The sequence below is a fragment of the Castor canadensis genome, chromosome 2, assembly GCF_047511655.1.
Source record: "Castor canadensis chromosome 2, mCasCan1.hap1v2, whole genome shotgun sequence".
In the NCBI taxonomy this organism is placed as follows: Eukaryota; Metazoa; Chordata; class Mammalia; order Rodentia; family Castoridae; genus Castor; species Castor canadensis.
In genome coordinates, this window is record NC_133387.1 from 228,615 (window position 1) to 255,251 (window position 26,637).

Genomic DNA, 26,637 nt, shown 5'->3' on the forward strand with positions numbered 1-26,637 from the left:
ATAGTCATTCAGATATTTGTTTATGCTATTTAAAATATTTTGTTAAATTCCATTTCTTATTATTTATAGAAAAATTGTTCTTTTCAGTATATTAATCATGCTTCAGCAACCTTGCTAAAGTCACTTGTGAATTCTTTAATTATTCTGTAATTCTATGGATGTTGACTAGACATGGTGCTAGCAGTCCACCTTTTCTTACCTCTGAGCTCAGGGTGAAAGCATTCGTAAATCACTATAAGCATATGTCTCTTGTAGATGCTTTGAAAATACACTTAATCACACAAGGGAGGGGTGAGGATAGGTAAGACACCTAAAAAAACTAGCTAGCATTTGTTGCCCTTAACGCAGAGAAACTAAAGCAGATACCTTAAAGCAACTGAGGCCAATAGGAAAAGGGGACCAGGAACTAGAGAAAAGGTTAGATCAAAAAGAATTAACCTAGAAGGTAACACCCACACACAGGAAATCAATGTGAGTCAATGCCCTGTATAGCTATCCTTATCTCAACCAGCAAAACCCCTTGTTCCTTCCTATTATTGCTTATACTCTCTCTACAACAAAATTAGAGATAAGGGCAAAATAGTTTCTGCTGGGTATTGAGGGGGGGAGCGGGAGGGGGCGGAGTGGGTGGTAAGGGAGGGGGTGGGGGCAGGGGGGAGAAATGAACCAAGCCTTGTATGCACATATGAATAATAAAAGAAAAATGAAAAAAAAAAAAAAAAAAAGAAAATACACTTAAAGTTCCTTCCAGTCCCCAGTTTTCTGAAGTCATGAAGAGGTGTTTAATTTTATCATGATTTTTATGTGTATATTGAGATGAACATATGATTTTTATCATTTGTTCATTTAATGTGAAAATATCCATGGACAAACTTTCTAATGTGAAATATTTCATTACTAAATTATCCTTACTTGGTTGTGATATATTATTCTTTCCATATACAGTTAGACTTAATTTGCTAACATTTTGTAGAGAGTTTTCCTGTAAAAAGCTTTTATTTTGGGGACTCCAATTTTTTAAAACAGATGTGGAGCTATTCCCACCTTTCTGCTCCATTTCATGTTATAGTAAGTTACTGTACTTTCCAGGCATGTGTGCATTTCATCCCTGTTTCAATATTCTGTTACATTGTTACTATATGTAAGGCTTCTACTGATTTCTACTATTTCATTCTGGTATCCTTTATTTGTGATTTCCTTCTTTTTATATTAATGAGTTTTTTCTGAATGAAGCTTTATCAGTTTTATCAGTGTTTTCCAGGAACCGTCAAGCCTCTGAAATTTGTTCAGACTTGCTTTTTGATCCAGCTTGGGACCTATTTTGGTAAAAGTTTCACTTTCATTTGCAAACAATGTAAATTCTGTAGTTATTGTCTTATATGATATGCCCTTTACATCAAGCTTGTCAATTGTGTTTTTTCCATGAATTTTTATTAGACTATGTTTGCTGTACAGAGGGGATTCACTGTGACAATTCCATATAGGCTTATATTGCACATTGGTTGGCTCACCCCCACCATCTCTCCCTGTCGGCCCCCCTTCCCACCCCACTTAAAACTATTGCAAGAGGTTTCTTTGTTCTATTTTATATACGTATATAAAGACCCTCTTTACCAGAGTTTCGTAAAGTAGTTTCACTGTTACAAACATGTTCTACGTGTGAGTTTATGAGTGATCATGCTTATTTTTATGTATATGTTCATCTTTGGATCTATCTTCCGCATATGAGAGAAAACTTGCAGCCTTTGTTTTTCTGAGCCTGGCTAACTTCACTTAACATGATGTCCTCTAATTGCATCCATTTTCCTTCACACTACATGTCATTACTCCTTATGGCTGAGTAAAACTCCACTGTGTTGATATACCACATTTTCTTGATCCATTCATCAGTTGTAGGGTATCTGGGCTATTGTGAATAGTGCTGTGATGGACATCAGTGTACAGGTGTCTCTATTGTATCCTGACTTACATTCCTTTGGGCTATTTAAATATTCCAAATCTTTACTGATTGTGTTAACTCCTTATTTTAAAAGTACTGAGACAGATATTAAATCTCCCAGTAATATTGTGAATGTGTTCATTCCATCCTTAATTTCACTGTTTGCTCTATGTATTTTGAGGTTATGTTGTTTGTAGCATACAATTTAAACTGACCATGGTAGTGATGCACTTGCCTTAAAAATCTACTTTGTTATTAACAGACGTGTACTAGATTTCTTCACAAGGTATTCTGTACTTTCATTTTTCAACTTTCCTGTTTTATACTTACTTGGATGTCTTATAAGCTCCATTTAATTGGGATTTGCTTTTTTTATCTCCAGCCCAATGATACTGATTTTAAAACATTTTTAAGCTCGCATGTGGTACACTTATTGACACCATTGAGTTTTAATCTCCCTTCTCTTTCTTTGATTTCTGTTTGTCTCAACTGCTGTTCATTGCATTCTCACTCATTTCTTTTTTCTTTCCAGTTGGTCAAGTGTTCTCATTATTCTTCAATTGCTAGTCATACATTCTGCTTTTCTTCCTCCAGTTGTCCCCTCACATTTACAGCACACATCTTTTTCTACTTGATTTTCTTAACACAATTCTTTAATTTAATTCTCCATCCCTTCTTCTGTTTTCTGGAGTATGTTTATCAGCATGATTTTATAGTCCATTCTTAAAACACTGGTACTGCATCGCTTTCTTCTGTCCAGTTGTTGTTTGGCGTAGGTTTTTTCTTTTTTTTCCCTCTTTCTAACTTGGCTTGGGATTATTTAGCATGGCTTCTGTCTTACACAGTAACTTTACTGAATTACGAATATGTACATTTTAGGCTCTGAGTGATTCCTACAGCAGAGAGGGTTTGATTCTCCACAGTAAATTGGCAGGTCAGGCTGAGCCAATCCCGTCCAGGAGCTGCTTCAGGCTTACTTCAGCCTTTGAAGACTGGTGCAGAATCAGAGTCATGGCTCTCTGGGCCTGAGATGGAAGCATGGAGCCCCAGCCTTGCAGACTCTGAATTCCGATTTTCATCTCCTGGTACCATGATTGCTAAAACTTCTTCCAAACATTCTCCTTCCTGCTGCTTTTTGCTTTGTTTCTCAGCCTCTCATCCAACATACGAACACCGTGGAGATTTTTTAAAAGGAAAAAAAAAGCTTTAATAGGTAATTGCCTGTGGAATTATGGGTGCGTCTTTCTGTTTTCCTTTCTTACAGAATCATTGCTTCTCAGTCCTGCTCCCTTGAAGGGACTCATGCTCTGTCTGTCCACTCAGCCTAGTGAGACCCTCATGGGCTCCAGGCATCTGCCTTTCCTGCCCTTGGCCCTGAGACCAAGCGAGGTAAATGCGGAGTGGACAGCATGAGCTCAGGCAGTGAAGCCCTGCCCCCTGGCTGCTTCCCAGGCCCTCTGAAGCCCTTGGAAACAGAGCTTGGCCCTTCAGTGAGGGCCAATATGAACTGCTCCGGAAGAGGGGAAGTCCTCTTCAGTATTTATTCTTAATGTGTTTCAAAACTTTTAAACTTCATTTGAACTCAATGGTTTTGATGTTTAGGGATCTGGGATGTGTGAGCAATGTGAGGAGCAGCTGTTTCCTAAGATCCCAGTCTCAGCATTAGAAATCTGAACTTCACACTTACCCGATCAGTGATACCGTCAAAACATTTACAGAGTGCCTGACATGTGTAGGCAGTTCTACCCTGCTGGAACAGGCATGGACAACCACAAAAGCCTCGTCAACTGATGGGAAGAAAAGTTCAGCAAGCTCATAGTGAGCATCTGCTATGTTTCAGGTCACTGGCGTGAGCCGGGCAGATGATGATAGATGGGTATGGACAGGTGCTGGATGAAGTCTGAACCCTCAGAGTCAAACCAAGCACCAAGTAAATCCTCTCTGAGCAGAACTTGTGTTTTCAGAGTTATAGCAATGTTAAGAGTGTTTTTTAAGGAAGCAAGACATCACATAGACTAGGCTCAAAGAAATACTCACATTGACATTTGGCAGTCTAGGAGAAGGACAGAGTCCCAAGACACAGGGTTTTGTTGGGAACACAGACCAGACAGAAGACCAGAAGTAACCATCTGAACCTCATTTGCGGCACAACCAGGGGCACAAAAGGGTATGGGTATATTTATAGCAAAAAAATAAAATGAGACAAGAAATACTGAAGCTGGAGAATGGAGAACCTTAGATGAAAGGCTAATTTGAGAGGTTTTTGAACAGGAAAGAAAGATCACCAATGCCCTGGATAGGTGGACCCCACAAGGCTGTGGAAGGACCTAGAGGAAGGCCCAAGAGCTGGCAGGATGTCCTGAGAGTGTGTGGTGGCTGTGAATGGAGGAATTATGCCCAGGCCCTTAGGGTTCAATGGCTGTGCAGGTGGGCAGCTTCCAATAGAAACATAACACGAGTCACTTACATACTTTTAAATGTTCTAGGGGCCACATTTTAAAAATAAAAAGGAGCCAGTGAGCTGAGCACCAGCGTCTCATGCCTTTAATCCTAGCTACTCAGGAGGCAAAGAGCAGGAGGATCACGGTTCAAAGCCAGCCTGGGTAAATAGTTCAAAAGACTGTATCTCAAAAATACCCATCACAAAAAAAAAAAAAAAAAAAGGCTGGCAGAGTGGCTCAATGAAGTGAAGGCCCTGAGTTCAAGCACTAGTACTGCAAAAAAAAAACAATAAAAAAAGAGCCAGTGAAATCAATTCTGATAATACATTTTATTTAAATCATTAGATCCAAAATATTGTCAGTTCAGTATGAAATCAACATAAAATATTAATGTGCTATTCAACATTCTTGAGTTCACAGTAAGTCTCCAGAGTTCAGTTTATCATTCACATAGCATAGATCAATTTGGTCATGAAAATTTTATTAGCAATACTTGATCTGTATTTATATTTTAGCTTGTGAGATCAGACAAGAACATATATGGTCATGGTGGTATGGCTGTAGACTGCATTTATATTTTATAAAATGTACAGGAGAAAACATTGTTCAAACATAACCTCAGTTGTCATTGAAACTTGAAAGTTTCTTAGCAAATAAATTTGGACACCAAGTGTCACTCTCCTTCAGTCTTTGTTAGTTATCACTTTAACTTTGAAGCAAAAGCATACTGTTTGCAAACTTTCTGCCCAAGTTAGATAAGCCTGGGGACTCTGATTAACTTGCATCACTAGTGTCAGATGTGAAAGAGCAATGCATGAGTTAGTAACAGCTCTAAATGCATTGATATGAAGTGTTCCTCCAGTTCTTATGCTGTTTTCAGCCAATTTATATTTAATTGAAATGTTCTGCATGTTGATTCGTGTTAGAATAATATATCAAATCACTAGTATGATTCACATTATGGAGTGTTTTCACTTCAACATACGTTTTCAGACCTCACTACGTCACAAGTGAGCTTCCTTTCCTTGGGGTACCAAATTCAATGATGTGATAGTGAGGAAATGAAGTAATGCTGTGTTTGTCCTTGTCACCGGAGGTATGGAAAGCATCCTTGTTGTTCCCAGGAATCTTGAAGTGGAGCTATCAACCCAGTCTTGTCCAATCCTCGGTGTCAACCACAAGTACTAGCAAACAGCATGGTTGTGATGCCCCTCGTCCCCTGTTGCTTCTTGTCCAGACCTCGGTGTTACCTGCAGCACTGGCATACTGCACGTCATGACACACTTCTCCCCTGTGCCTCCTCTGTTCCACAAATGCTTAGTCATCCAGTTTTTCCACACATATACTGAAAGAATTTGATGGTCACATTCTTGATGGTTTTACAGCATCTGCTTCAGAAAATTGTACAAAACTAGTTTCAATCATACCATACTGTGGAATGAAGCTATAATAGAAATATCAGCCCTTTGTCTTAAATTCCCAATAAATTCAGATTTTGACCTCCCACAGCTGGAACAGCCTCTGTCAGGAGAGAAACTGTGTTCTCATGGTGGCTGAAATTCTTCTCTGACAGATGGAAACTATGAAAAAGATTTTACACTACAATTTTTAGGCCATCAATTGACTTTTTTATAAATGTGAAATTCCTCCTAAATCAAATGTCTTCAAAGTATTAATTGTCCAGTGAGTTTTTCATAACCACACACCTTATCTAAAACTAAAGGAAAGTATTTGCGATTGTTCAAGTTTTAAACTAATTGACCCTTTGATAATATCAGAAAAGGCTTGTATTCTATGGGCAATAGTTTGGCTTAATTTAAACATTTTAGCTTTTTAGGTGTCTTTTTAAATCTATTCTTTATATTCTCCAAACAAAATTTCCATAAATAAAATTTTAAAAATTTTACCATCTCTCCAACAAAAATTATTTTTCTTTTTTATGCAAGAATTCAAACTGCTTTACAGATAGACAAAGTAGAATTTTTGTCACAATGTTCTTAATTGGGGTAAAAGGCGTAGAACATAAACATCACCACTTTGCCATCTGAAAGCGTTGGACTCAGTGGTATCAGGAGCACTTCCACATATTGTGCAGCTGTCACCACCCAAGTGGACCCCAGCACATACTGCCCAGACCTGGAACCCTTACTCTGCCTTCGGACGACATGGATCCCAGTGTGTGGCCTCATGTCAGCTCTGTCACCTCCATTGTGTTTTGAGATCCACCCCTGCTGCAACACGCATAGGTACCTCTGCCTCCTTATGGCTGGATATTTTGTTGTTTGGGCACATTTCATCACCGTGTGGATGTTTGAGTTCCTCCCACCTCTTGTCTACTGTGGATGGAGTTCCTGTGAGCATCTGTGTCAAGATTTCATTTGATGCCTGCATCCAGCTCCTTGGAGTTTGTACGTACAAGTGGAATCTGGACCCATGGGAACTCTGTGCTAAGCTTACTGAGGTTCCACCACCCCTCTCCACAGAGGCTGCTCCCACTAGCAGAGCTTCTTGGTTCCAGTGTTTCCATATCCTCTCCAGCACTTTCTATTTTCTGCTTTTATTTTATTGTGATTACTTTTGCCATCTGGTGGGCGTGAAGGTGTGGACTCTTGTCCCAGTGTGGTCTCATGATTTTCTTTGAGGTACTAGAGGTTGAACTCAGGGCTCCACACTTGCTACGGAAGTACTCTACCATTTGAGCTACAACCGCTTGAACCACACCTCCAGCCCTTTGGGCTCTGGATACTTTGGAGATAGGGTCTCACTTTTTGCCCAGCTCAGCCTAGACAGCTATCTTCCTGTTTAACCCTTTTTACCCTCACTGGGACAGCAGGTGTGTACCACGACTCCCAGCTTTTTTCATTGAGCTGGAGTTTCTAAAACATTTTTGCCCACATTGGCCTGGAACCACGATCCTCCCAATCTCAACCAGGATTGCAGGTGTAGCCCTGCTGTCCTTAAAGGACAGGTTTTGTTAACTTATTTTCCTTTTCCTAATACTGGAGCATATTCATTTCTTTTCATGCTTCATAATCTTATTGAAACTGGGCATTTTTAGTATATTACGTTGTGACAACTCTGGAAATCAACTTCTCCCCTAAGATTTGCTACTCTTCACTCCATCTTAACGTTGTTTATTTAGTGACTTTTCTAAACTATTTTGTAGAGATTATGTTGGCCCTTGTTAGTCTCTGAAGCCACTATACCTTTAGCTAGTAGTCAGCTACTTGTTTGACAAACACCTGGAACCTAATGGGAGGAAAATAAATTGAAAAGCCATACACTTTCAATACCTTTGTGAGTCAGCTGTGTTGGGAGCACTCCTCAAATGCTTAGCCAGGCTGTTTACAACTCCGCCTGAGCTCTCCCTTCCTGCTTGTGCTAAACCTAAAGACTGACCAGAGGTGGAAGATCTTATCTGAGAATGCACCCTGCCCTGAACTCACTTACAGGTTTCTAGGCTTCTCAGTACATGAGGGAGCTTTTTGAAACCCTGACTCCCCAAGGACACTCACTCCCCAGCCTTTCTCTTGGCCTTCAGAGTGTCTGTCTGTCATTTGCCTCAACTGCTAATTTTGTCCTGAGATGGCAACACTTATCCATTGTAGCTACTGCTCAGCCTGGCCTGGGTTAAACAGAAGGGAACCACAAACAGGAACCAAGGGCTGCTCTCCAGGATGGTGTCGTGCCAGGCATGGGCAGGGATAGGCCGAGCTAGAACCTGTGCCCCAGGCTCGGGGATCATGTGGCTGACCCTGTGATTGCTTTCCAGAGTTCCAACAAGGTTTATTTGGGCAGTTTTGCCAGGTTTTCAGTGTTTCTTCAGAGGGATTGCCTCCGAGGCCCCTACACCATTTCACAGGCCTTTGTTGGGATTTTTAATTCTGATTTCAGATGAATAATTTTGGGAAATTTCTTATCAAATTCAATATGCACTTCCTCAAAACATCTCTCCATCTTAATCCACCTCATTATCTCAATAATGTTTAACGCAACAAAGAGCTTTTTCACTTTTTCCACCACAGCAAATTGTGGATACCATTCACTGTGAAATTTTCAACATGACTCATCCAGGCTTCTTTTACTGCACTCACAGTTCATGGCCACAGCACTGGTCTCTCTTCTTCATGTACTTCTAAGTCAGTAGTATGCCTTCACTTTAAATTCTAAAACTTGCCCACATTATTTTGAAGCAAGAAAATTACTCATAACAAAACAGTATTTTTCCATTGAATAACCAGTTGATTTGCACAAGTATTACGTGTTCCATTCATGCAAAAACATCAATCAAACTGATATCAGTTGACATCAGGTAGATGGTGGCTTATTTATGTGTAATGGTAGAATGAATACACGTCTCATACAGTGAGCACACACAGACATGCATTTATATATGAATGTACATACAAAATACAATAAGTGCATAGACAATGCATCGGTTAAAGTGAGAGATAGTGCTACCAAGACAAGGAAGTTGTGTACCACAAAAAAATAGTTTATACTACTTTGGCTTTCTAAACATTAAAATTACATAAAATTTGAAATCAAAGGGCTGGCAGAGTGGCTCAAGCAGTAAGATCACCTGCTTAGCAAGCATGAGCCTGTGAGTTCAAACCCCAGCACCGTCAAAATTAATAATAATAATAATAACTTCAAAATTTGAAATCAAATGGAGTAGCCACATTTCAGTCTCATTTGTTCAGTATAGCTTGTGGCTGCTGATTGGTCAACATGGGTCATGGGTCATGAGAGGGTCGAAGGACAGGTTTAAGCCTGTGTGAGTGAGTGAAGCAGGAGGACATTGACCTGTGCACTTAGCTTACCAGGAGATTCCTTCTCAAGGGACAGTACAGAAGGGGTGAGGACAGTGGCTGGGCCATGCGTGGAGAGACAAGAAGACCAAGTGCAGGTCCTCCACCCAAAACAGGACTCCCAGGGTGGTCCAGGGAGAGTCAACCATCTTTGGCATTAGCATGACTGGGAGAAAACTCAACTTTTACAAAAGGCAGTTTTCCCATCTGATGCAAGAAGTTATGCATTGTTTGAGCACTACCTCTCGCATTCCTCATGAGCTTGTCCTAGAAACTTAACTGAGGGTGATAGGAGATGCAGAAAGGACAAAAGACAAAAGACCAAACATGCACAAAGCTGGGGCCAGGTAGGCTGGGTGCTCGGATGGAGACACGCAACAGCAGCCTCCACCTCCAGCGAGTTTTTTACATACAGTGGCAAAACGAGGTGGAGCAGCAGTTCTCAGGAACAGGAGGAACTTGTGACCACTTCTTTCTGAACATAAACATCTTAGGAAAAACAGCTGTACTGCATCTTGCCCACTTCTGCAGATGGGGCTGTGCCAACTCAAGCCTGCAGTTTATTGGGCATAACTGCACTTTCTCCCTACTGTGGTTTGGGGCTGTGCCAAACTCAAGCCTGCAGTGTATTTGATACAGCTGTGCTTATGTACTCCACTCTCCACAATGCAGAAGTTAGCATCCAAGCCTTTGAGCCATGTAGTAATTAATTAACTTAGGAATGGACAAGGCTGGCACTGCTGCTGTGCCGCAAATAGAAGAATGGGAGCTTGAAGAAGACTCCAAACAAGACAGGAGAGGAAGATGCAATGACACAGTTCAGTCATGCCAGCCATGTGGGTGATGCTGGGGTTGCAGAAACTGTCCATCTCTCACTCCTGTGGGGTGGGCTCATGTGTGACTTTGTACCTTTATCCTGAAATCCAACCTAAGGAAACAGTGTGAAATAAAGGGGAAAAAAGATTTGTCATAATGCAAAACTGAACAACCTAAATTAATGGAATTGTTAAATAAATGAGTAACCTCATAGAAAGAAAGATCAAAGCCACACAGGTGGTGATGAAGGTGTTCAAAAAACCAGCATCTGATGATCTCTCCCTCTCACTTCACCTCCACCCCCTTCCTCCAGGAAGCTGCACTGCACCCGGAACTACATCCACCTGAACCTGTTTCTCTCCTTCATCCTGAGGGCCGTCTCAGTGTTGGTCAAGGACAATGTGCTCTACTCCAGCTCAGGCACACTGCACTGCCCAGACCAACCATCCTCCTGGGTAAGGCTGTCCCTTCCCTAAAGGCAGGGTCCTGCCTGGGGGAGGCAGCACCCACCATCCTCCCTCCTCTCAGGGCATTGAAGTGACAGAGCTGGCACGCAGTCCTGGTCAGAGTTGGACTGAATCAGCAGCCAAGACTAGGAGAGGTCACATGGAGACACAGGGGTCATACAGAGGCATGGGGATGGGTGCCATCCAGGCGGCTGCAGGAGCTGGGAAGTCAAAGGTCCCTGAGCTCTGACCCCAGCAGACTCAGACAGAGACAGGGTGGTGGTGGCAGCTTCTGCGGGAATTCTAACATGGATGAGCATGCATTTTCTGTCTAAATTGCCCAGTTCTAAACAATAAAAGCTTCCATCCATTCTGCTGGAGGGATCAACCTGACAGTGACTAAGATTCATGCATTGCCTGGTGGGGACCCAACTGCATGTCTGAGGTGCACTCTTCTAATGCAAGGAGGAAAAAAATCTTAATGATCAGTGTTTACCAACGCAGGAGAGGCTGTTCTGTGTGCCCAGTCACCCTCCCTTGGCTCTGTTTGTGGTGATTAGTGGTTATTTAGAACCTAAGCAAGTCAAACTAGTTCAACAAATATTATTGAGCGCCTCTACATGTGAGTCTTCCCATGCTTTTCTTACTCATGCATAAACCTCCACACTGGGGATTCTGGCACATCTGTCTTGATCTGAGGTCTCAGCCCTGAGATGGGCAACAGTCTTCTGCAAGAAGCCAGGTGGCCAGACTCACCTCCCACCCCCCAACCACTCTAGGCAGATAGATCATTTACTGACATGGTTGCTTGGCCAGACAGATTTGAATTAATTCCGTTTTGAGACAGGAGAGTTCTTTGTAGCTCCCTGGCACATCAGCTGTTTATAGGCCACCAAGGTCCCCTACAAATAAATATGCTTCCAGGGATAGCTTGGCTCATGACGCAAGAGTTGGTTAATGAGAGGAGTCTGTCATAGTAACAAAGTCAGAAAATGAGATCCCTCACCTGGCAAATCCCAGCACCAGGTGGAAATTGGTGCCCCTGGAGTTTGTGTCGGGAGACAAGGGTCTCTCCATACGCATGGCAGCGGGTAAAGAACAAGGGACAACACCAGCGGCCCTCTCGCTGCGGTGGCCTCAGAGCGGCTGTTTGGAACTGTCTTTCCTAAGCTCTTTGTTTAAAGAAAAAGTGATCCTCAGCAGACCACCATGTCTGTCTGGAGCAGCGGTTCACAGCACACTCTTGCCACTGAGACCTGAAGGACCCAACCTCTTTGCACAGAAATACAAAGGAGCAGCAGCAGGCACCTCCCAAGCAGAGTGGGGTTGGAGAAGTACTGTGACCCTGCCCTACCATTGCCAACTCCTACAGGGAATCTCTGCCTCCCCCTACATTTGTTGAGTTTCTTCCTAGTGCCAGGTTATTTCCCTGGACACTGTTGGTAAGTTCTCAGTTACCTCTGAAATAGCAATTGCCCTGCTTCACAAACAAGGAACCCTGGCTGAGGGAATCCTGCAATTGGCCCACTGTATGAGGATCCAACCCTAGGTCCACCTGCTTGTCCATTGTAAGAGAGCTGAGGGTGAGACTTGGGAAGAGGAGCAGGTGTTGGGTCTGTTCCCAGAGTCCAGCTTGGGGAGCAGAGGGTCCAGCTGTGCCTCTGTACCAATGACCCTGTGATTCTGACCAAGGAGAGGACAGAGAGGAGTGAGAAGGGCAAAGAGGCAACGGGGAGGAGGAAGGAGCAGAACACAGCAAAGGAGAGAAGGAAAGGAAGGAGCTGCCCCTAAGAATGACAAAGCATTGAGTAAATTAGACAAGAGCATAAGGAACAAACTCCATGTTCTTGACGTTTTTGTTCCTTGCCAGGTTTTGCCAAGTGAGCATCATCTTCCCAGCAACTTACCTGGGGTCTCCCCCAGAACAGGGACAGAGTCTTTTTTCTTGAGGCATCAGGAGTAGCCAGAGCAGAAAGAGGCCTCTTCCTGCCAGGGGAGGCTGATGGAGCTGCCCTTCCACATGGGTGACAGCTGCTTGGCTTCCTCTGGACTCTTGAGCTGCTCTCATGCCTCAGAGCAGTTTACTCTCACCAGAGGCCAGAGAAGATTCTTCACAGTCTGTGGACACTGAGAAGCCCAACCCTAGCTTACTAAGCCTGAGGTCTTCCTTCCCCAGGGCAGGGGCAGTGGGGACACAATAGATGCAAGGCTGCAGTGAGGCACAGACAGCTAAGCAGGGCTACACCTTCCAGATCTGAGCTCTGACCTGGCCATAGCCCACTGCCTGAGGGGCTGCAGAGAGGGTCAAACCAAAGATTTTGGCTGGAAGGCCACAGAGACAACATCATAGTGACCATGTTGCACAGGGTCTCAGGCCCACAACCCATGTCAGAACAGCAGAGGGGTCAGGAAGCAGGGACATGAACAGCACACACACATGCAAAACATGCAAAAACCCATCTGCAAAACTATGCAAAAATACACACACATACACTGCAGGCACATGTGTGTGCACATATACACCATACCCCAAGCAAATGCGTGTATGCACAAACACATACATTGCAGACAGATGTGTGTGTACCCACATGCACACAGACCCCAGTCACACAAGCGTGCACACACGTGCACACATGCACACTCACACAGAGGCTCCCACGCAGGACCTCGGGTCTATAAGGAACCAGCTGCTGACTGATCCCAGCCTTAGAGAGACTAACCTTACTGGTGCCTTCTCCCTGACCTATCTGGATGGTAGCAGACCCTGGAGAGTCCCATGTCATCTGCCAGCCCCACATGCTGTCAGTGCTGTGGGACATGGTTTGAGGGCTACAGCTGTAGAAGATGAGATCAGATAACAACCTGGTGTTCCCCAGACCTCCTGTCCTCACACTTGTGGGAGATGAGAAATGGGAGGAAATGAGAGACAATGTTTCTGTCACCATTTTATGAAAACATGAACCCTTCTGTACCATCTACTCCTCATCCCACATGACATCACAGAGACCTCAGACCAGCCACTGTTCCTGCTGTCCAGGTGGCCACTGGCCATGCATGACACTGTGCTTCATCTAGCCCCACTGTGGGCACACTCTTGGCTTGACGTGTTTGCTGCTTGTAGATGCCCCTGGTTGTGCTCCTTCATGAAGCAGTGCTGGTGTTTCTGTCAGGTGGAACTCACAGGTGGAGCTATTGGTCAAAGGGTCTCAGCTTGGGCCTCCATGACAGAATGTCACGGAGAGCAGCTCAGACAACAGACACTTGTTTCTCATGGTTCTGGAGGTTGGATCAAGATTAAGATCAAGGCGCCAGCTAATTCGGCATCTTGTGAGGGCTCTTTGGACCCTAGGGGGGCTGGCCTCTCACTTCATCCTCACCTGATGGGAATGCATGGGAGCCTTTCCCTTGGCTTCAATCCTTCAGCAGGTTCTACCCTCCTGACCTCATCACCCAGAAAAGCCCTCCTAATACCATCACCTGGGGTTAGGAGTTGACACATAAATTTGGGGGCAGAGCATTTGGTCCCTTGCAAGGGGTGGCTGTATTTTTAAGCTGTACTAAAAGTATTGCTCAATTGCCTTCAAAAAGGCTGAAACAACCAGCAAGGGTCATTGGCCTCACACCAGCACCAGCAGGTCTCTGATGCACTTGTATTAAGAGAGATTTTTCTTTAAATTTGTTCACTTATGTCTTTAATTCATTGTTAATTTACTAGTTTTATGTTTTGCAGTAGGGAGTCTCTTATCAAAGTCAAAAGAAAGCAAGATACCTTCAGGTGGGATTTCAACTCCCAGAATCCCCCTTCCAAAGATTTTTTAATTTATTTCACCCACTATTCTGATGAGTGGTAGCAAGTCACAAATTTGTATACATTAGTTTTCCTGTTTTCAGATTGGGTTGTGTAGCATCTCTCCTTGGATGCACAGGCTCTGTCCTAATCCCCAGGTTGGAACTTTCCGGGATCCAACACTGGTGGTGAAGAGGAACAGTAAGAAGTGCCTGGTACTGGGCTGTTCCTACAAATGAGGATTACTCTGCCTGCATCTTGCCCCACTTCAGAGAAAAGGGAAACAAGCCCAGTGGGGGTGAGTGCTGGAGAGGAGGGCACAGGTGTAGTAGGCTCAGCAGGCTGCCAGGGTCAAGATCCTCATGGCCCTGGAGACCAGCTCAAAAGACCACCATGTTTCCCGTAAGTGTATCTACTCGTGTATTTGTATGTGTAAGTTTATCCATCCCATCTACAGAAACAAATGCGTGTCCACCAACATGTGCGTAGGAATATACACCCACTATGTGCATGAGTACATCCGTTCCAATTGCAGTGCACCTACCCGTACACACAAGTATTTCCACATGTATGTATTCCTGCCTATTTTCTGTATCTATGGATATGTGTCTGCATAGATGAAGAAACGAAAATAACGGAGTTGGAATGTTATTCTTTGTTGGGAAACTGTACACACATGCAGTGATTGAAGCAGCAGTTTCATGTTTGCTCATGAAGTGAAACACCTGGTGTGCTTGGCTGTATAAAAGATCCAAGAGACTGAAATGGGCTGACTACGTGTAATCTGTCATTTTTCCCAGAGAAAACCCTTTCAGAGCTCCTGGGGAAGAGAGTTCATTTGCCAGATTTTTCTGTTCCCTTTATTTTTCAACTCTAATTAATTTACCAAAATTAAAAACACTCTTCTACAACTGAGGAACTTACAAGATCGTCAAAAAATATTTTTTTAAGTCTAAGAACTTAGTTTTGGCTCATTGTTTCCTCTTCCCAAACCTCTCATCACCTGAAGTGCTATAAGGGACATGACCTCTGTGCCTCAGGCCTTGGCGCACACTCATTCTTTTTTTTTTTCTTTTATTATTCATATATGCATACAAGGCTTGGGTCATTTCTCCCCCCTGCCCCCACCCCCTCCCTTACCACCCACTCCGCCCCCTCCCTCTCCCCCCCACTTCGCTACCCAGCAGAAACTATTTTGCCCTTATCTCTAATTTTGTTGTAGAGAGAGTATAAGCAATAATAGGAAGGAACAAGGGGTTTTGCTGGTTGAGATAAGGATAGCTATACAGGGAGTTGACTCACATTGATTTCCTGTGCGTGAGTGTTACCTTCTAGGTTAATTCTTTTTGATCTCACCTTTTCTCTAGTTCCTGGTCCCCTTTTCCTATTGGCCTCAGTTGCTTTTAAGGTATCTGCTTTAGTTTCTCTGCATTAAGGGCAACAAATGCTAGCTAATTTTTTAGGTGTCTTACCTATCCTTACCCCTTCCTTGTGTGCTCTCGCTTTTATCATGTGCTCATAGTCCAATCCCATTGTTGTGTTTGCCCTTGATCTAATGTCCACATATGAGGGAGAACATACGATTTTTGGTCTTTTGGGCCAGGCTAACCTCACTCAGAATGATGTTCTCCAATTCCATCCATTTACCAGCGAATAATAACATTTTGTTCTTCTTCATGGCTGCATAAAATTCCATTGTGTATAGATACCACATTTTCTTAATCCATTCGTCAGTGGTGGGGCATCTTGGCTGTTTCCATAACTTGGCTATTGTGAATAGTGCCGCAATAAACATGGGCGCACACTCATTCTTCATTCAGAGGTGGGGACAGAGTAGCTACAGATGCACTGGGCAGAATCCAATCCCCCACCAGCGTCAGGCCACCGATAGCAGCCAAGTGTCCAGGCACATCCTGAGCAGGTCCCTCGGTGCACACTTAACATCTCACCTGGCTCTTCCACCAGCCAGAACCCTACTACCCCTCCTCCACTGCATATCTTGGGGAAGGCAAGAGCCTTGAGTGGACAGTGGAGGAAGGACAGACAGAAGGACACATTGGGGGAGCCAGGGATGACAGGGCAGGAAGGTGGAGGTTGTAAGCCTGGTGCCTAGGAGGGCGGCCAGCAGCTGGCTCCCCAGGAACCAGCACCCTGTTCTCAAGAGGGTGTTTACATTCGCCTCCCTGCCTGTGTTTCTCTTTGAGGAGTTCAGAAGCTCTGAGCAGATGGACCCGGGTATCGTGTATACAAAGTGCCTCACTGCAATATAACACACATTCTTGGCCGACACCAGGGCCACTGTATTAATCACAGTCATCTAGAGACGGCACCCTGGCTGTCCTTTATTCCTTATCCAAACACACAGAGCAGCTCGCCTACCACAACTATTTTTACCCAGGAGAGAATTTTCTTGTCTGTGGTTCCAGGTCGGCTGCAAGCTCACCCTGGTGTTCTTCCAGTACTGCATCATGGCGAACTTCTACTGGCTCCTCGTAGAGGGACTGTACCTGCACACTCTCCTGGTAGCCGTCTTACCCCCCAGCAGATGCTTCCTGGCTTACCTCCTCATCGGATGGGGTAAGAGCTGCCCATATGCACCCCATACCCAATTCCTGTCCCACCTGACCTGTGTGCACAGACTTCAGCTCAGGACACTGCTGGCCTGAGGGTATACCTCAGGGTAGTGCTAGGTGACTTGGGGCTCCTACAGGCAACATCTAACTGTTTCTGGTAACCAGGGATCTGATTTAAAATGATTTAGATCTCTGTTCCTGGCCCTTTGTCCCCCAAATTCAAACTGAGCTACTAACAAATAGCCAAATGGTATATTCCTCTCCCTTCCTAGCCAGCTCACACTAACAGTGGGCAATCAATAGGAGAGGGACCAGAGAAGGAGCAGATAACAGGACACTAGCAGGAACCTGGCTCTGCCCAGAGCAGAAAAGACCCAGAGTTAGATGTCACGTTGCCAAGAGGGGCCAACCCACAGGCCCATCGGGTGTCACTAAGGCAGTAGTGTCCCTCTTCTCATATGTTGGTCTCCCTGTGTTTGGTCACACTCTCTACTAGACTAGTTTCAGGTCTGACCAGAGTCTCAGCTTTCAGACACATTTAACTGTCTTCACTGCCTGATAGGGTGTGAGGGCAAACTTGTACATATTTATAAAGACTTCATACAAGAGCATGCATGTGGTCCTTGGCCAGGCACTCATTCCTTGGCAGTTCTGGCTCCCAAGGCCAAGTTTGTGTGCTACTCCTCATTGAGGAGCACCAGCTGGTCTAATGAGGTATCTCTCTGCAGGCATCCCCACCATCTGCATAGGTGCATGGACGGCTGCCCGGCTCTCTCTAGAAGACACAGGGTGAGTGCTATACCCACACGGCATCCTGTAACACGTGGCCAGCAGAGCAGGCTGAGTGGAAACTAGAAAGCTTGACTGGGGAAGGACAGGAGCATCACAGCCATCAAGACAGTGATAGGCAGCACTTAGCACCCCTAAGAAGATGTGGACATTTATGGGGAGGACTCCTTAGGGGTTGATGTATTTGTATTTGATTCCCATGAGAGATGGGAATCAAGCCACACCCTCAGTGTAGCTAAGATTGGGATAAAGCAGACAGAGATGGGGCATGTCTATGTGGCACTGCAGTATCCATAGAAGAGAGCCAGCAGGGGCCAGCATGTGCTACACCAAAGCTTTGAGATCAGACTGAATGGCTAGCTGGTGACCTCCATGACCAACTCTTCTCTCTCAAGGCCTTTTTGAGCTAGAGACCCAAAGCTCCAGCTCTGACCACAGAGAGTCAGACCCTGATCTTAAGCACACGCCCCATGCCGCCTTCCCCAGCCACAGTATGCATTGTAAAGGGCCTTGGGTGTAGTCCACTGAGAGGCAGACCTCCCCAAGGTGGGCAGCCTAAGGCAGTCAACTTATTGAGTGTGTGACTTTGCATACAGACAACTTGGGGGACCCTGTCAGGTTTCTCCTCAGCTGGGCTTGCTCAGAGCCATCTCCATGCTATGGGGCTGGCAGCTGAGGTGGCATCAGCTGGAAGGCTTCTCCCGCCCGGCATGTTGGGGCAAGTGGATGCAAGCTCAAGCTCAGACCCAATTAGATTACAGGACGAGGATGTAGACTCTTCTCTTGATGGACAGCCAGTGTCTACTGCAGGGCTGTGGTCATGGAGGTGGGAGTACTTTGGAGGCCACCTACAAGCAACTTCTTGCTACAGACAACACTTATGCTGAAAACCAAGAATGAAATTATTGCTGTGTGGAACATCCCAGCTGCATTCAGCTCAGCTCTTCTGAAGGCAATTTTTAAACCTTCATTTATAGTACATACATAAAATATTGGAGGAGATGAGCTTTCAGGAGAAAAAGTTCCTTCTTCCTTATGTCTTGTGGAACAAGGCTGATAAGCCTAGGCCTCACTGACCTGCAAGGGTTAGCCCTTGGCCACACACAGTCCCCTCCCCATTTGCAACCTGTCCTATTGACTTGCTGGGGACAGATGCTTCTACATGCAGGGCCATGGTATTTAGACCAGGGTGAGATGAACAAATGGATGGAGTGTGAGGCCTGTGCAGGGGACAGGTTTGTTCCACAAGTCCATGTAAGAGGTCAGCACACAGGTGCACACTTCTGCCCAGGCACCTGGTTTGTGGATGGAGTTGGTGTGACACAGTTTCTGTCTCTCCAACAGTTGCTGGGACACAAATGACCACAGCGTCCCCTGGTGGGTCATACGGATGCCCATTCTCATTTCTATAATAGTAAGTGGCTGCTTGTTGAGACGGGCCTGCTCTGCTGTTGCACATCTTGGCCCAGTGGCTGCCGTCCTTCCCTGAGTACAAATGGCTGGCTCCACTCAGCCTCACTATAGAAGGGCTACACCCAAGCCTGGGGAAATAAAAAACCCCCACCATGATCTATGCCTCCAGTAGAGCCCGAGGTAAAGAAGAAGGCCGAGGGTGGAGGTCAGAGGGATGCTAGGGCAGGGGGACTTACATTTGTCCCTTTCATATCCCCAATTGCTCAAGCCACAGTAGCCTCTCTTGGTGGTGGTTTCAGCAGCAAAAATAGGGTTCACTGCCACATGACGGGCTGACCCAGTGCTGGTTCTGGGTCTTGTAATCGGTGATGCCAGAGCCCCACAGGTGGGATGAGCTCAGAAGATGCCCACACACCCCTTGCCATGTGAGTTCAGACACTCGAGTGTCATCCCTTTCCCTGCAGGTAAACTTTGTCCTCTTTGTCAGCATTATCAGGATTTTACTGCAGAAGCTAACATCCCCAGATGTTGGTGGCAATGACCAGTCACAATACAAGTGAGTATCTCCTTATCCAGCAGTGGCCAGCACACACAGAAAGATGTGTAGGGACCAAAGCCCAGCACCGACTTAAGGAAGGTCCCCAAGGTACTGCAGCAGCCATGACAATACCCAGGTCTGATGGCCTGGCGCTCAAAGGCCAAAAGGCAGCATTACCATGGCCATTGCTGAAGTCAGGTGCCTTCTCTCTTGTTTCTTGCGGGGGTGGGAGGAGTTCCCTTAGTGAATGAGATGCTTAGGTGTATGGTCACATTCCTAGGTCGCAGCCTGCTTTTTCCCCTTGACCACATGTCATATTACTTCATGTTAATTCTGTCTTCCCTGTCAGAGCCTATGGCCTGGGCTGCTTGTCCAGCACCTGGTACCAGGCCTATCTTAGTAACAAGTAAGTGCTGGCTGGCAGATCAGGTGCAGAGCTCCATTCCTCTCAGTGGTGGAGGAGCAGGGCTGATGTTGGAGAAGTCACCAGCCAATTTCTCATGATCTGAGAAATCATGAAAAAACCTGAAGATTTCATAAACTGCCTCCCATAATTCACAAAGAAAAAAGTAAAATCCCCACTCAAGTACAAAATAAACAGGATCTTTGCCTCAAGGTATTTGCTTTGTTGACATATTTGATCCATCTTGGAAGGAGCCTCAGACTCAGGGCTATACCAGCAAAGAGCTATGTCACCTAAGTGACATAGCAAATCACCAACCTTGAAGGAGCTGCCCAACTGGACCCCCTTTCCTGCTCCTCAGAAAACAGGATGCATGTGGACACTGAGCCAGCAGCACTGGGTCTTAGCCCAGTGGGGCTAAAGGAAGTTGTCCATGCAATCTCAGTCTCCTCACCTGTGAAATGGTTTGTCAGTAAGATTTGAGGCCCATTGAGTTAGGACTTTAAAGACATTCAGTGCCTGGCACAGAAGAATCCTGAAAGGGTTTGGTAGACAATTAAGTCCGACTGAGTCACAAGGTGCAAAAATCTGAGGGAGAAGTTTCTCTGTGCAGCTCACACTGGAGATGCCCTGTCAGGCTGTGGGTGATGAGGCAGGAGACACCCCCACGGTGTCTACAGGGAGAAGCCTGTGGCCCCTGGCCTCACGCCTGCAGACAAAGAAGGCAGAATGAAGTCGTTCTTGGTTGCCCTTCAATTGAATTTGGATTTTCTGCAAATCTTGTTTAGTGTCTGTGCTGACCTTTTCTCTGGGTTCCTGGAGAGTGTTAGTTAAGTAGGTCTTAAGATGGATGCTTTCATTTTGGAAACAAAATTACGTGGGGTAATGAAATCTGTGCTTTTCCAGGGTGATGGAAGGGTCATAGCCAAGAAGGGCTGGAGGCCCGCCTCACCCATAGCTCTTCCCCACAGTGGGCCATGCCAGTGGCAGGACCTGGAAGGTTCCCTCTAACACCAGTTAAATACACAGTGCCCACCTGCCCTGGTGAGGGGCTGGTGCAGAGGAGCCTGGGTTGAGTTAGTTAAAGTGCACACTCACAATGGGAGGGCAGTTGCCAGTGACAGCCTGCTGGTGGAGGTGCCTGTGGGTCTTGCTCATGACCACTGTGGACCACACTGTCCCCACTGGATCATACAGATGCCTATTCTATTATAGTAAGTAGCTGCTTGTTGAGAGGAGCCTGTTCTGCCCAGGTGTTCAACAGCGGAGCAGACTTCTGGGGTGTACGCAAATCATCCAAGAGGGGGAATTCTGCCTTTAGTGAACCCCACGGGATATGGCATTGCTGTAGGATGGTAGAATTTGCATGCTTCCCCAAGTGTAGATCTGAGGCCCATGCCTCAAAAATAAGCTGAAGAAATTGGTGTTTCTCCTAAGTGACGTGTCTGGTTCCTAGCAGTGAGTCCCCTCTAGCCTTGTTGATACCTACATCAACAAGAGCACCTCCGGGATTTCCTGCTAGGACCTGTCAGTAGCTGCTAGGCCCTTCTTTGTGCTGTGGGACCATCCCTGGTCGCCATCCACTTGATTTTTGCAGTGCTGAGGGTGGAACCCAGGGCCTTGCACATGCAGGCAATCACTCTGCCCCTGAGCCACAGACTCAGCCCTGCTTTTGATCTGAAGCTAGACTTTGTTCCAGACAGGCGTGCCCAACTATTGACACTTGTGACAAAAGTCAGGGAATCCCCTGGGGACCACAACACACCCCAGGAGAGCTTTCCCCTCACTCACACATTCCACCTAAGTGCTGAGCAGAGAGGGCTGGGGTGCCCAGGCTTGCTGGGCTCAGGAAGAGTGACCGCCTATGCGTGTCCCAGGCCCACAACTCCTTCAGCCTCCACAACCTGCCTCGGCCACACGCGTGGGAGCCCAGGGCGCCGCCCACCACATCCCTCTTCTTCTGCCAGGAGGCTCGCCAAGTCCACACTGCTGCTCATCCCTCTGTTTGGTGTCCACTACATGGTGTTTGCTGCCTTCCCCATTGGCATCTCCTCCACGTATCAGATCCTGTTTGAGCTGTGTGTCGGCTCCTTCCAGGTAGGTGAGGGAAGCAGTCATGCAGGGAGGGCCACACCACAATTAGCCCTGACACCCCTTCTCCTTGTAGGGCCTGGTCGTGGCGGTTCTCTACTGCTTCCTGAACAGTGAAGTAAGTCCCTGTCATGGGAACCCTGCACAGACACTGGGTCAGGGAGGCAGCCCAAATAGAGCCTTAGCATCCGGGTCAGGCTCCTTGTCCACGTCTGCCCCTCTGGGCCCCACAGAGCAAAGACCCAGCCCACTTCCCCAAATCTCTGCTCTGGCACAGCTTCTTCCCCTTCCAGCAAAACCTTGGTTTCCTCCCTCCATGGAACTCTTGTTCCTTGACCCACGACTAAAAGTCCCAGGCCTCGGTGGGAAGGGATAAGACCTCATGGGAGATGCACCAGTCCAGTCTCAAGATAAAGCAGGGAGCCTTGTTCTGCCTACATAACTCACTTCCCCCCCTGTCCTCTGGCCCTGGGGCCTGTGCATCCCACATTACCAACTGTCCCCATGTGACCCTCCACCTGATGGCCCATCTCTCCAATCAGTGAAGAAGGACTTTTCCTGCAGCCAACCCCTCCAGCACCTTCTGCCCTCTGAGTCCTCAGAGGGAAAGGAAATCTGTGAGGACCCTACAAGGGCTGGGGACTGTGCCCGGGGCAAGACATACCCCACACGGTTCCCTCTCCCCAGTGGCCCCGAGATCCCCTCCATGAATTCCCCAGTCCAGTCCTGTGCCACTGGCATCTGTCTGTGTCTGACACCTTCCACAAAGTTGGACCAATCCTCACTCACCAAACAGCCTGAGAGTAAAACTTCAGCCAGAGCATAGTCATTGGGCTGCCAGAGAAAGTCCCAAAAACACACAGCCGGGTCTGGTGGCATGGCCTTTTCTCCAAACCCACGCTGGTCATCTTGGAGTGACTGACAGAGCACGTTCCTGTTGTTCTGACTGGGTCTCTCCCAGCCCTTCTCCACTCCCTGTCTCCCCAAGCTCATCTTTGTCCATCTGATCAGGATGTGGAGAAATGGCAACTCACCCTCCACACCTGGAGCAGGCAGAGGGAGTTATGGTGGGTTCTTGGCTGAGCACTGCAGGGGACATAGGAGTTCCCACTAGTGGGTCCCCATTGAGCTCTGCAGGGGACACTTGAGTTCCCACTGGTGGATCCTCAGCTAAGCTCTGTAGGGGACACTTGCGTTCCCACTGGTGGGTCCCCAGTTGAGCTCTGCGGGGGACACATGAGTTCCCACCTCCTGAGCTCACTGCTCACTGGACACTCTCACCCCTAGGTGCAGTGTGAGCTGAAAAGGAGGTGGCGGGGCCTATACTCCACCCAGTCTGGGAGCCGTGACTACCGACTGCACAGCTGGTCCATGTCCCGGAATGGCTCAGAAAGCGCCCTGCAGATACACCGGGGCTCCCGTGCCCAGTCCTTTCTGCAGACGGAGACTTCAGTCATCTAGCTGCATCCCTCATTACTGAGCAGACTACAGTATGTGACACATGGGTGTGCTGGCTTTCTCCTACCCCAGGGTTTTGTGTCCTGTCGGGTCAGTCAGTACCTCGATCTACCAGGTCCTTGCAGTCAACTTGATCCTATGTGAACAGGGCCATGTTGTAATCGACTTGATTTAATCACAAATTATTTTTAGGCTCCAGCATTTAGAATGTCTGCTCAGCTTTGTAATAGGTGTATCCGCAAAAGAGAACAGGGGTCAGGTGGCTCCTGGACATCAAAACCAGGTTTCACGGCCCACCTGCCTCTAAAGAGGATGAGGGTTTCTAATTTCCCTGTCACCTCCTGTCAATAGGAGCCAGGCCCAAAACTGGGCTGGACATAACCACCCATCATCATCTCTGTCTCCTGGACACAGAGGCCTGGTTAGGGCTTCCATGAAATTGCCCCTCAAGCCAGGCCAGGGAAAGCCACTGAGAGCAGCCCTCCTTCCTGGATGCTGTCCTGGTCCCCAGAACCCCAAAGTCCTGCCCTCTGGAACTGTCCCCTCAGGCCTCATCACCAGGACAGTCGCACCCTGATCACTCAGGTAATGACCATGAGATGATTAAGGGAGGACATGTGAAGTTCAGTGGGTCTCCAGTCAAAATGCAGTGGCCTCCTGGGGCAGCTCCACAACTGCCCCTGCCTGCTTCTCAGTGCCTGGAGCTTCCCCGAATGGCCCCAGGGAGGCCACAGAAAGCCATCAGCCCCAGGTTGGCTGGTCAGGCTTCAGGCCCCTGGTGATCAGCCACACAGATAGAGAAGCTGTCTGGCAACAGGAAACCTGCTGTCTTTTTAGTGAAAATAATCTTAAAGTTATTTCCATTTAAGTGGAGAATTATTTTATCAAAATAGCAAATGGTATCAAGCACTCCTATCCAATATTTGCAAAAGGCAGTCCTTGCTTTTCATACGCTGGTTGTTTGCAGACATGGAGAGGCAGATCTGGGGGAGACTGCTGACGTGGCCATAGGGGTGGGACAGGGCACAGTACCTGTGGCACCCAGAGACCCTGAAGACTGCACCCCAGCTCAGTGCAAAGGCCACAGCTGCTGAACCCAGTGCTCCAAGCACATTTTACACCATTTGCTCCCCAAAGTGAAGGCTGCAAAGTCTTTTTCCTGTGCCAGCACAGATACTAATGATCTCAATGGCTGTGCCAGGGCCAGAGGTTGGCAGGGCCAGGAACAGTGATGGTCCCACACCCAGATCAGACAGGCTGACCAATGGTCAGGCCATAGGACAGTGGAGCAGTAAGTGTGCGGAGACCAGCTCAAGCTCAGCAACCAGGCTTCCATCCTGCCTATGTCTGTCTACATGGCCCCATCTAATATTACCACTTCTGGACTTTTTCTGAATGAGCTCCCAGTTTGTCTGGAGGCATGGTAGGTGTATGGTCAGAGGATCTAGAGAACACCTAACACTCCCTTCCTGGGGCCACAGGCTCAAGGGCAGGACACAAGGCGCAGCAAGAGGAAAGCGGTGAATGCTGGAAGCCCTAGGGTCAGCCCCGCCTCCATTCAGCTCCATCTCCACCCAGTTCCCACTCACTGTAGCAGTCTTGTGAAAACAAAGCTTTGCCATATCTAAAGGTGTCCACGTGTGGACACCATGCTGTGACCTGAGAAGACACTGAGGAGAAGTCGCTGGTCACACACAGGCATCCAAATGTGCATGGGGGACACGGTCACCTCAGCCAACCACGTGCCAGACATAAACAGAGTGGACTGGGTCCTGTCCCTGGTGAAACGGAGTATTGACAAACTGACCAGTAGCAGATGTGGTGAGCACTTGTTAATATGTAATCTTAAGTGCTGTGTATGTGGAATGCCCCAAACTCTACCCCGGGATGGGAAAGAGCCATGTAGATAGTACAATAAACTCTGATTCATATCAGTACTAGTAAGTTTGCTATCAGTAGTGCTGAGGCCCTGAAGCACAGTGTCTATACCCAGGGGAGAGGCACGGGCAGGGTCCTGTGGCTACTTGACACCTTTGAGGACTGTGGAAACAGCTGCCCTCCCTGGAGACTCTCACTGCTCCAGCTGACACCTCCTCACAAGTTCTGGTGGATATGGGAAGACCAAGAAGTGAGGGTGGCAGTCCAAGGGATGTGACCCAGCACCTGACCATCCCTGCCTTGCAGGCTGAACACACCCTCCCTCAGCTCCACTGAACTGGAGCCCCTGTCAGCAGAGCGGGCCTGAGTGCATGTGTGCATGGGTGTGTGCATGTGGGTGTGCCTGTGTGTATGTGATGTGTGCACACAGATGTGCCTACATGTGTGCAGTGGGTGTGTGCTTGCGTGTATGTGTGTGTGTGTGCATGGGTGTGCCTACGGGTGTGTGTGCTTGAATGTGTGTATGCATGTCTGTGTGCTCTGACCCTTAACTACATTTATGTTAAAGGTAAATTAGAACCTATTTCTGCTCAGTGCTCAATCAAACTACCATACAATTGAGAGGAATGTAGCACATTGCTAAAAATCAAATTCTCAAGAAGCTGAATTTGGAAATGAGCCAGACGGACAGGTCTTATGAATTTCCTCAGAGCAAGGTGGGCAGAAAGAGAGGAGAGTACTCCACGCAGGTTGAATTTGCCCTGTCTGATAGAGGGGCTGGAGTGGCCAGGGGCCACTCTGAGGAAGCCCTCTACATCAGTGAGAGTGGCAGTGGTTCCTTTCTCATCAAAACCAGCTTTTCTATTGGCTGTGTTTGCAATTTTCAGATTATTGGGATTATAAATCTGAGTTGTAAAACTTCAGATGTTATGAGCAGAGGAAGTGAGATGCTGAGGTTCCCCTCCCCCAAGAGGTAGCCATCACAAACAGCTGATGCTGGTCCCAGGCTCTTCCTGTCTCTGCAGGCCAATCCTCTGTTCCTCCCTTCCTCTGTTTACTCATGGAAGGTAGGTCACATTGTACAGCAGTCTGCTGCTTTCAATTGGACCATGGCAGAGATCTTTCCTGTCTGAATGTGCAGAACTGCATTTTCTGTTTTTTCAGAAAGGGTCTCACTATGAAGCCCAGGCTGGCCTTAAACTCTCAATCCTGCTGCCTCAGCCTCCCCAGTAGCTGGGGTCCCAGGCAGGTACT

At 47.0% G+C, this 26,637-nt stretch overlaps 1 protein-coding gene across 4 annotated transcripts in view; it reads left to right on the top strand.

Annotated features, from left to right (window-relative positions):
• Vipr2 (vasoactive intestinal peptide receptor 2) overlaps positions 1 to 25,425 on the top strand; it is a 73,864-nt gene extending 48,439 nt beyond the window's left edge. The window contains exons 6-13 of one of the 4 annotated variants that reach the window (XM_074059753.1): positions 10,321 to 10,462; positions 16,667 to 16,817; positions 17,542 to 17,602; positions 18,947 to 19,016; positions 19,480 to 19,571; positions 21,834 to 22,053; positions 22,124 to 22,165; positions 23,335 to 25,425. In XM_074059753.1, the coding sequence (XP_073915854.1) occupies positions 10,321 to 10,462; positions 16,667 to 16,817; positions 17,542 to 17,602; positions 18,947 to 19,016; positions 19,480 to 19,571; positions 21,834 to 22,053; positions 22,124 to 22,165; positions 23,335 to 23,508 (952 nt within the window). In that variant the 3' untranslated portion in view covers positions 23,509 to 25,425. The remainder of the gene's footprint in view (positions 1 to 10,320; positions 10,463 to 16,666; positions 16,818 to 17,541; positions 17,603 to 18,946; positions 19,017 to 19,479; positions 19,572 to 21,833; positions 22,054 to 22,123; positions 22,166 to 23,334) is intronic. The other 3 variants (XM_074059765.1, XM_074059761.1, XM_074059771.1) reach the window with 3 other exon arrangements.
• Positions 25,426 to 26,637: the final 1,212 nt, after the last annotated feature.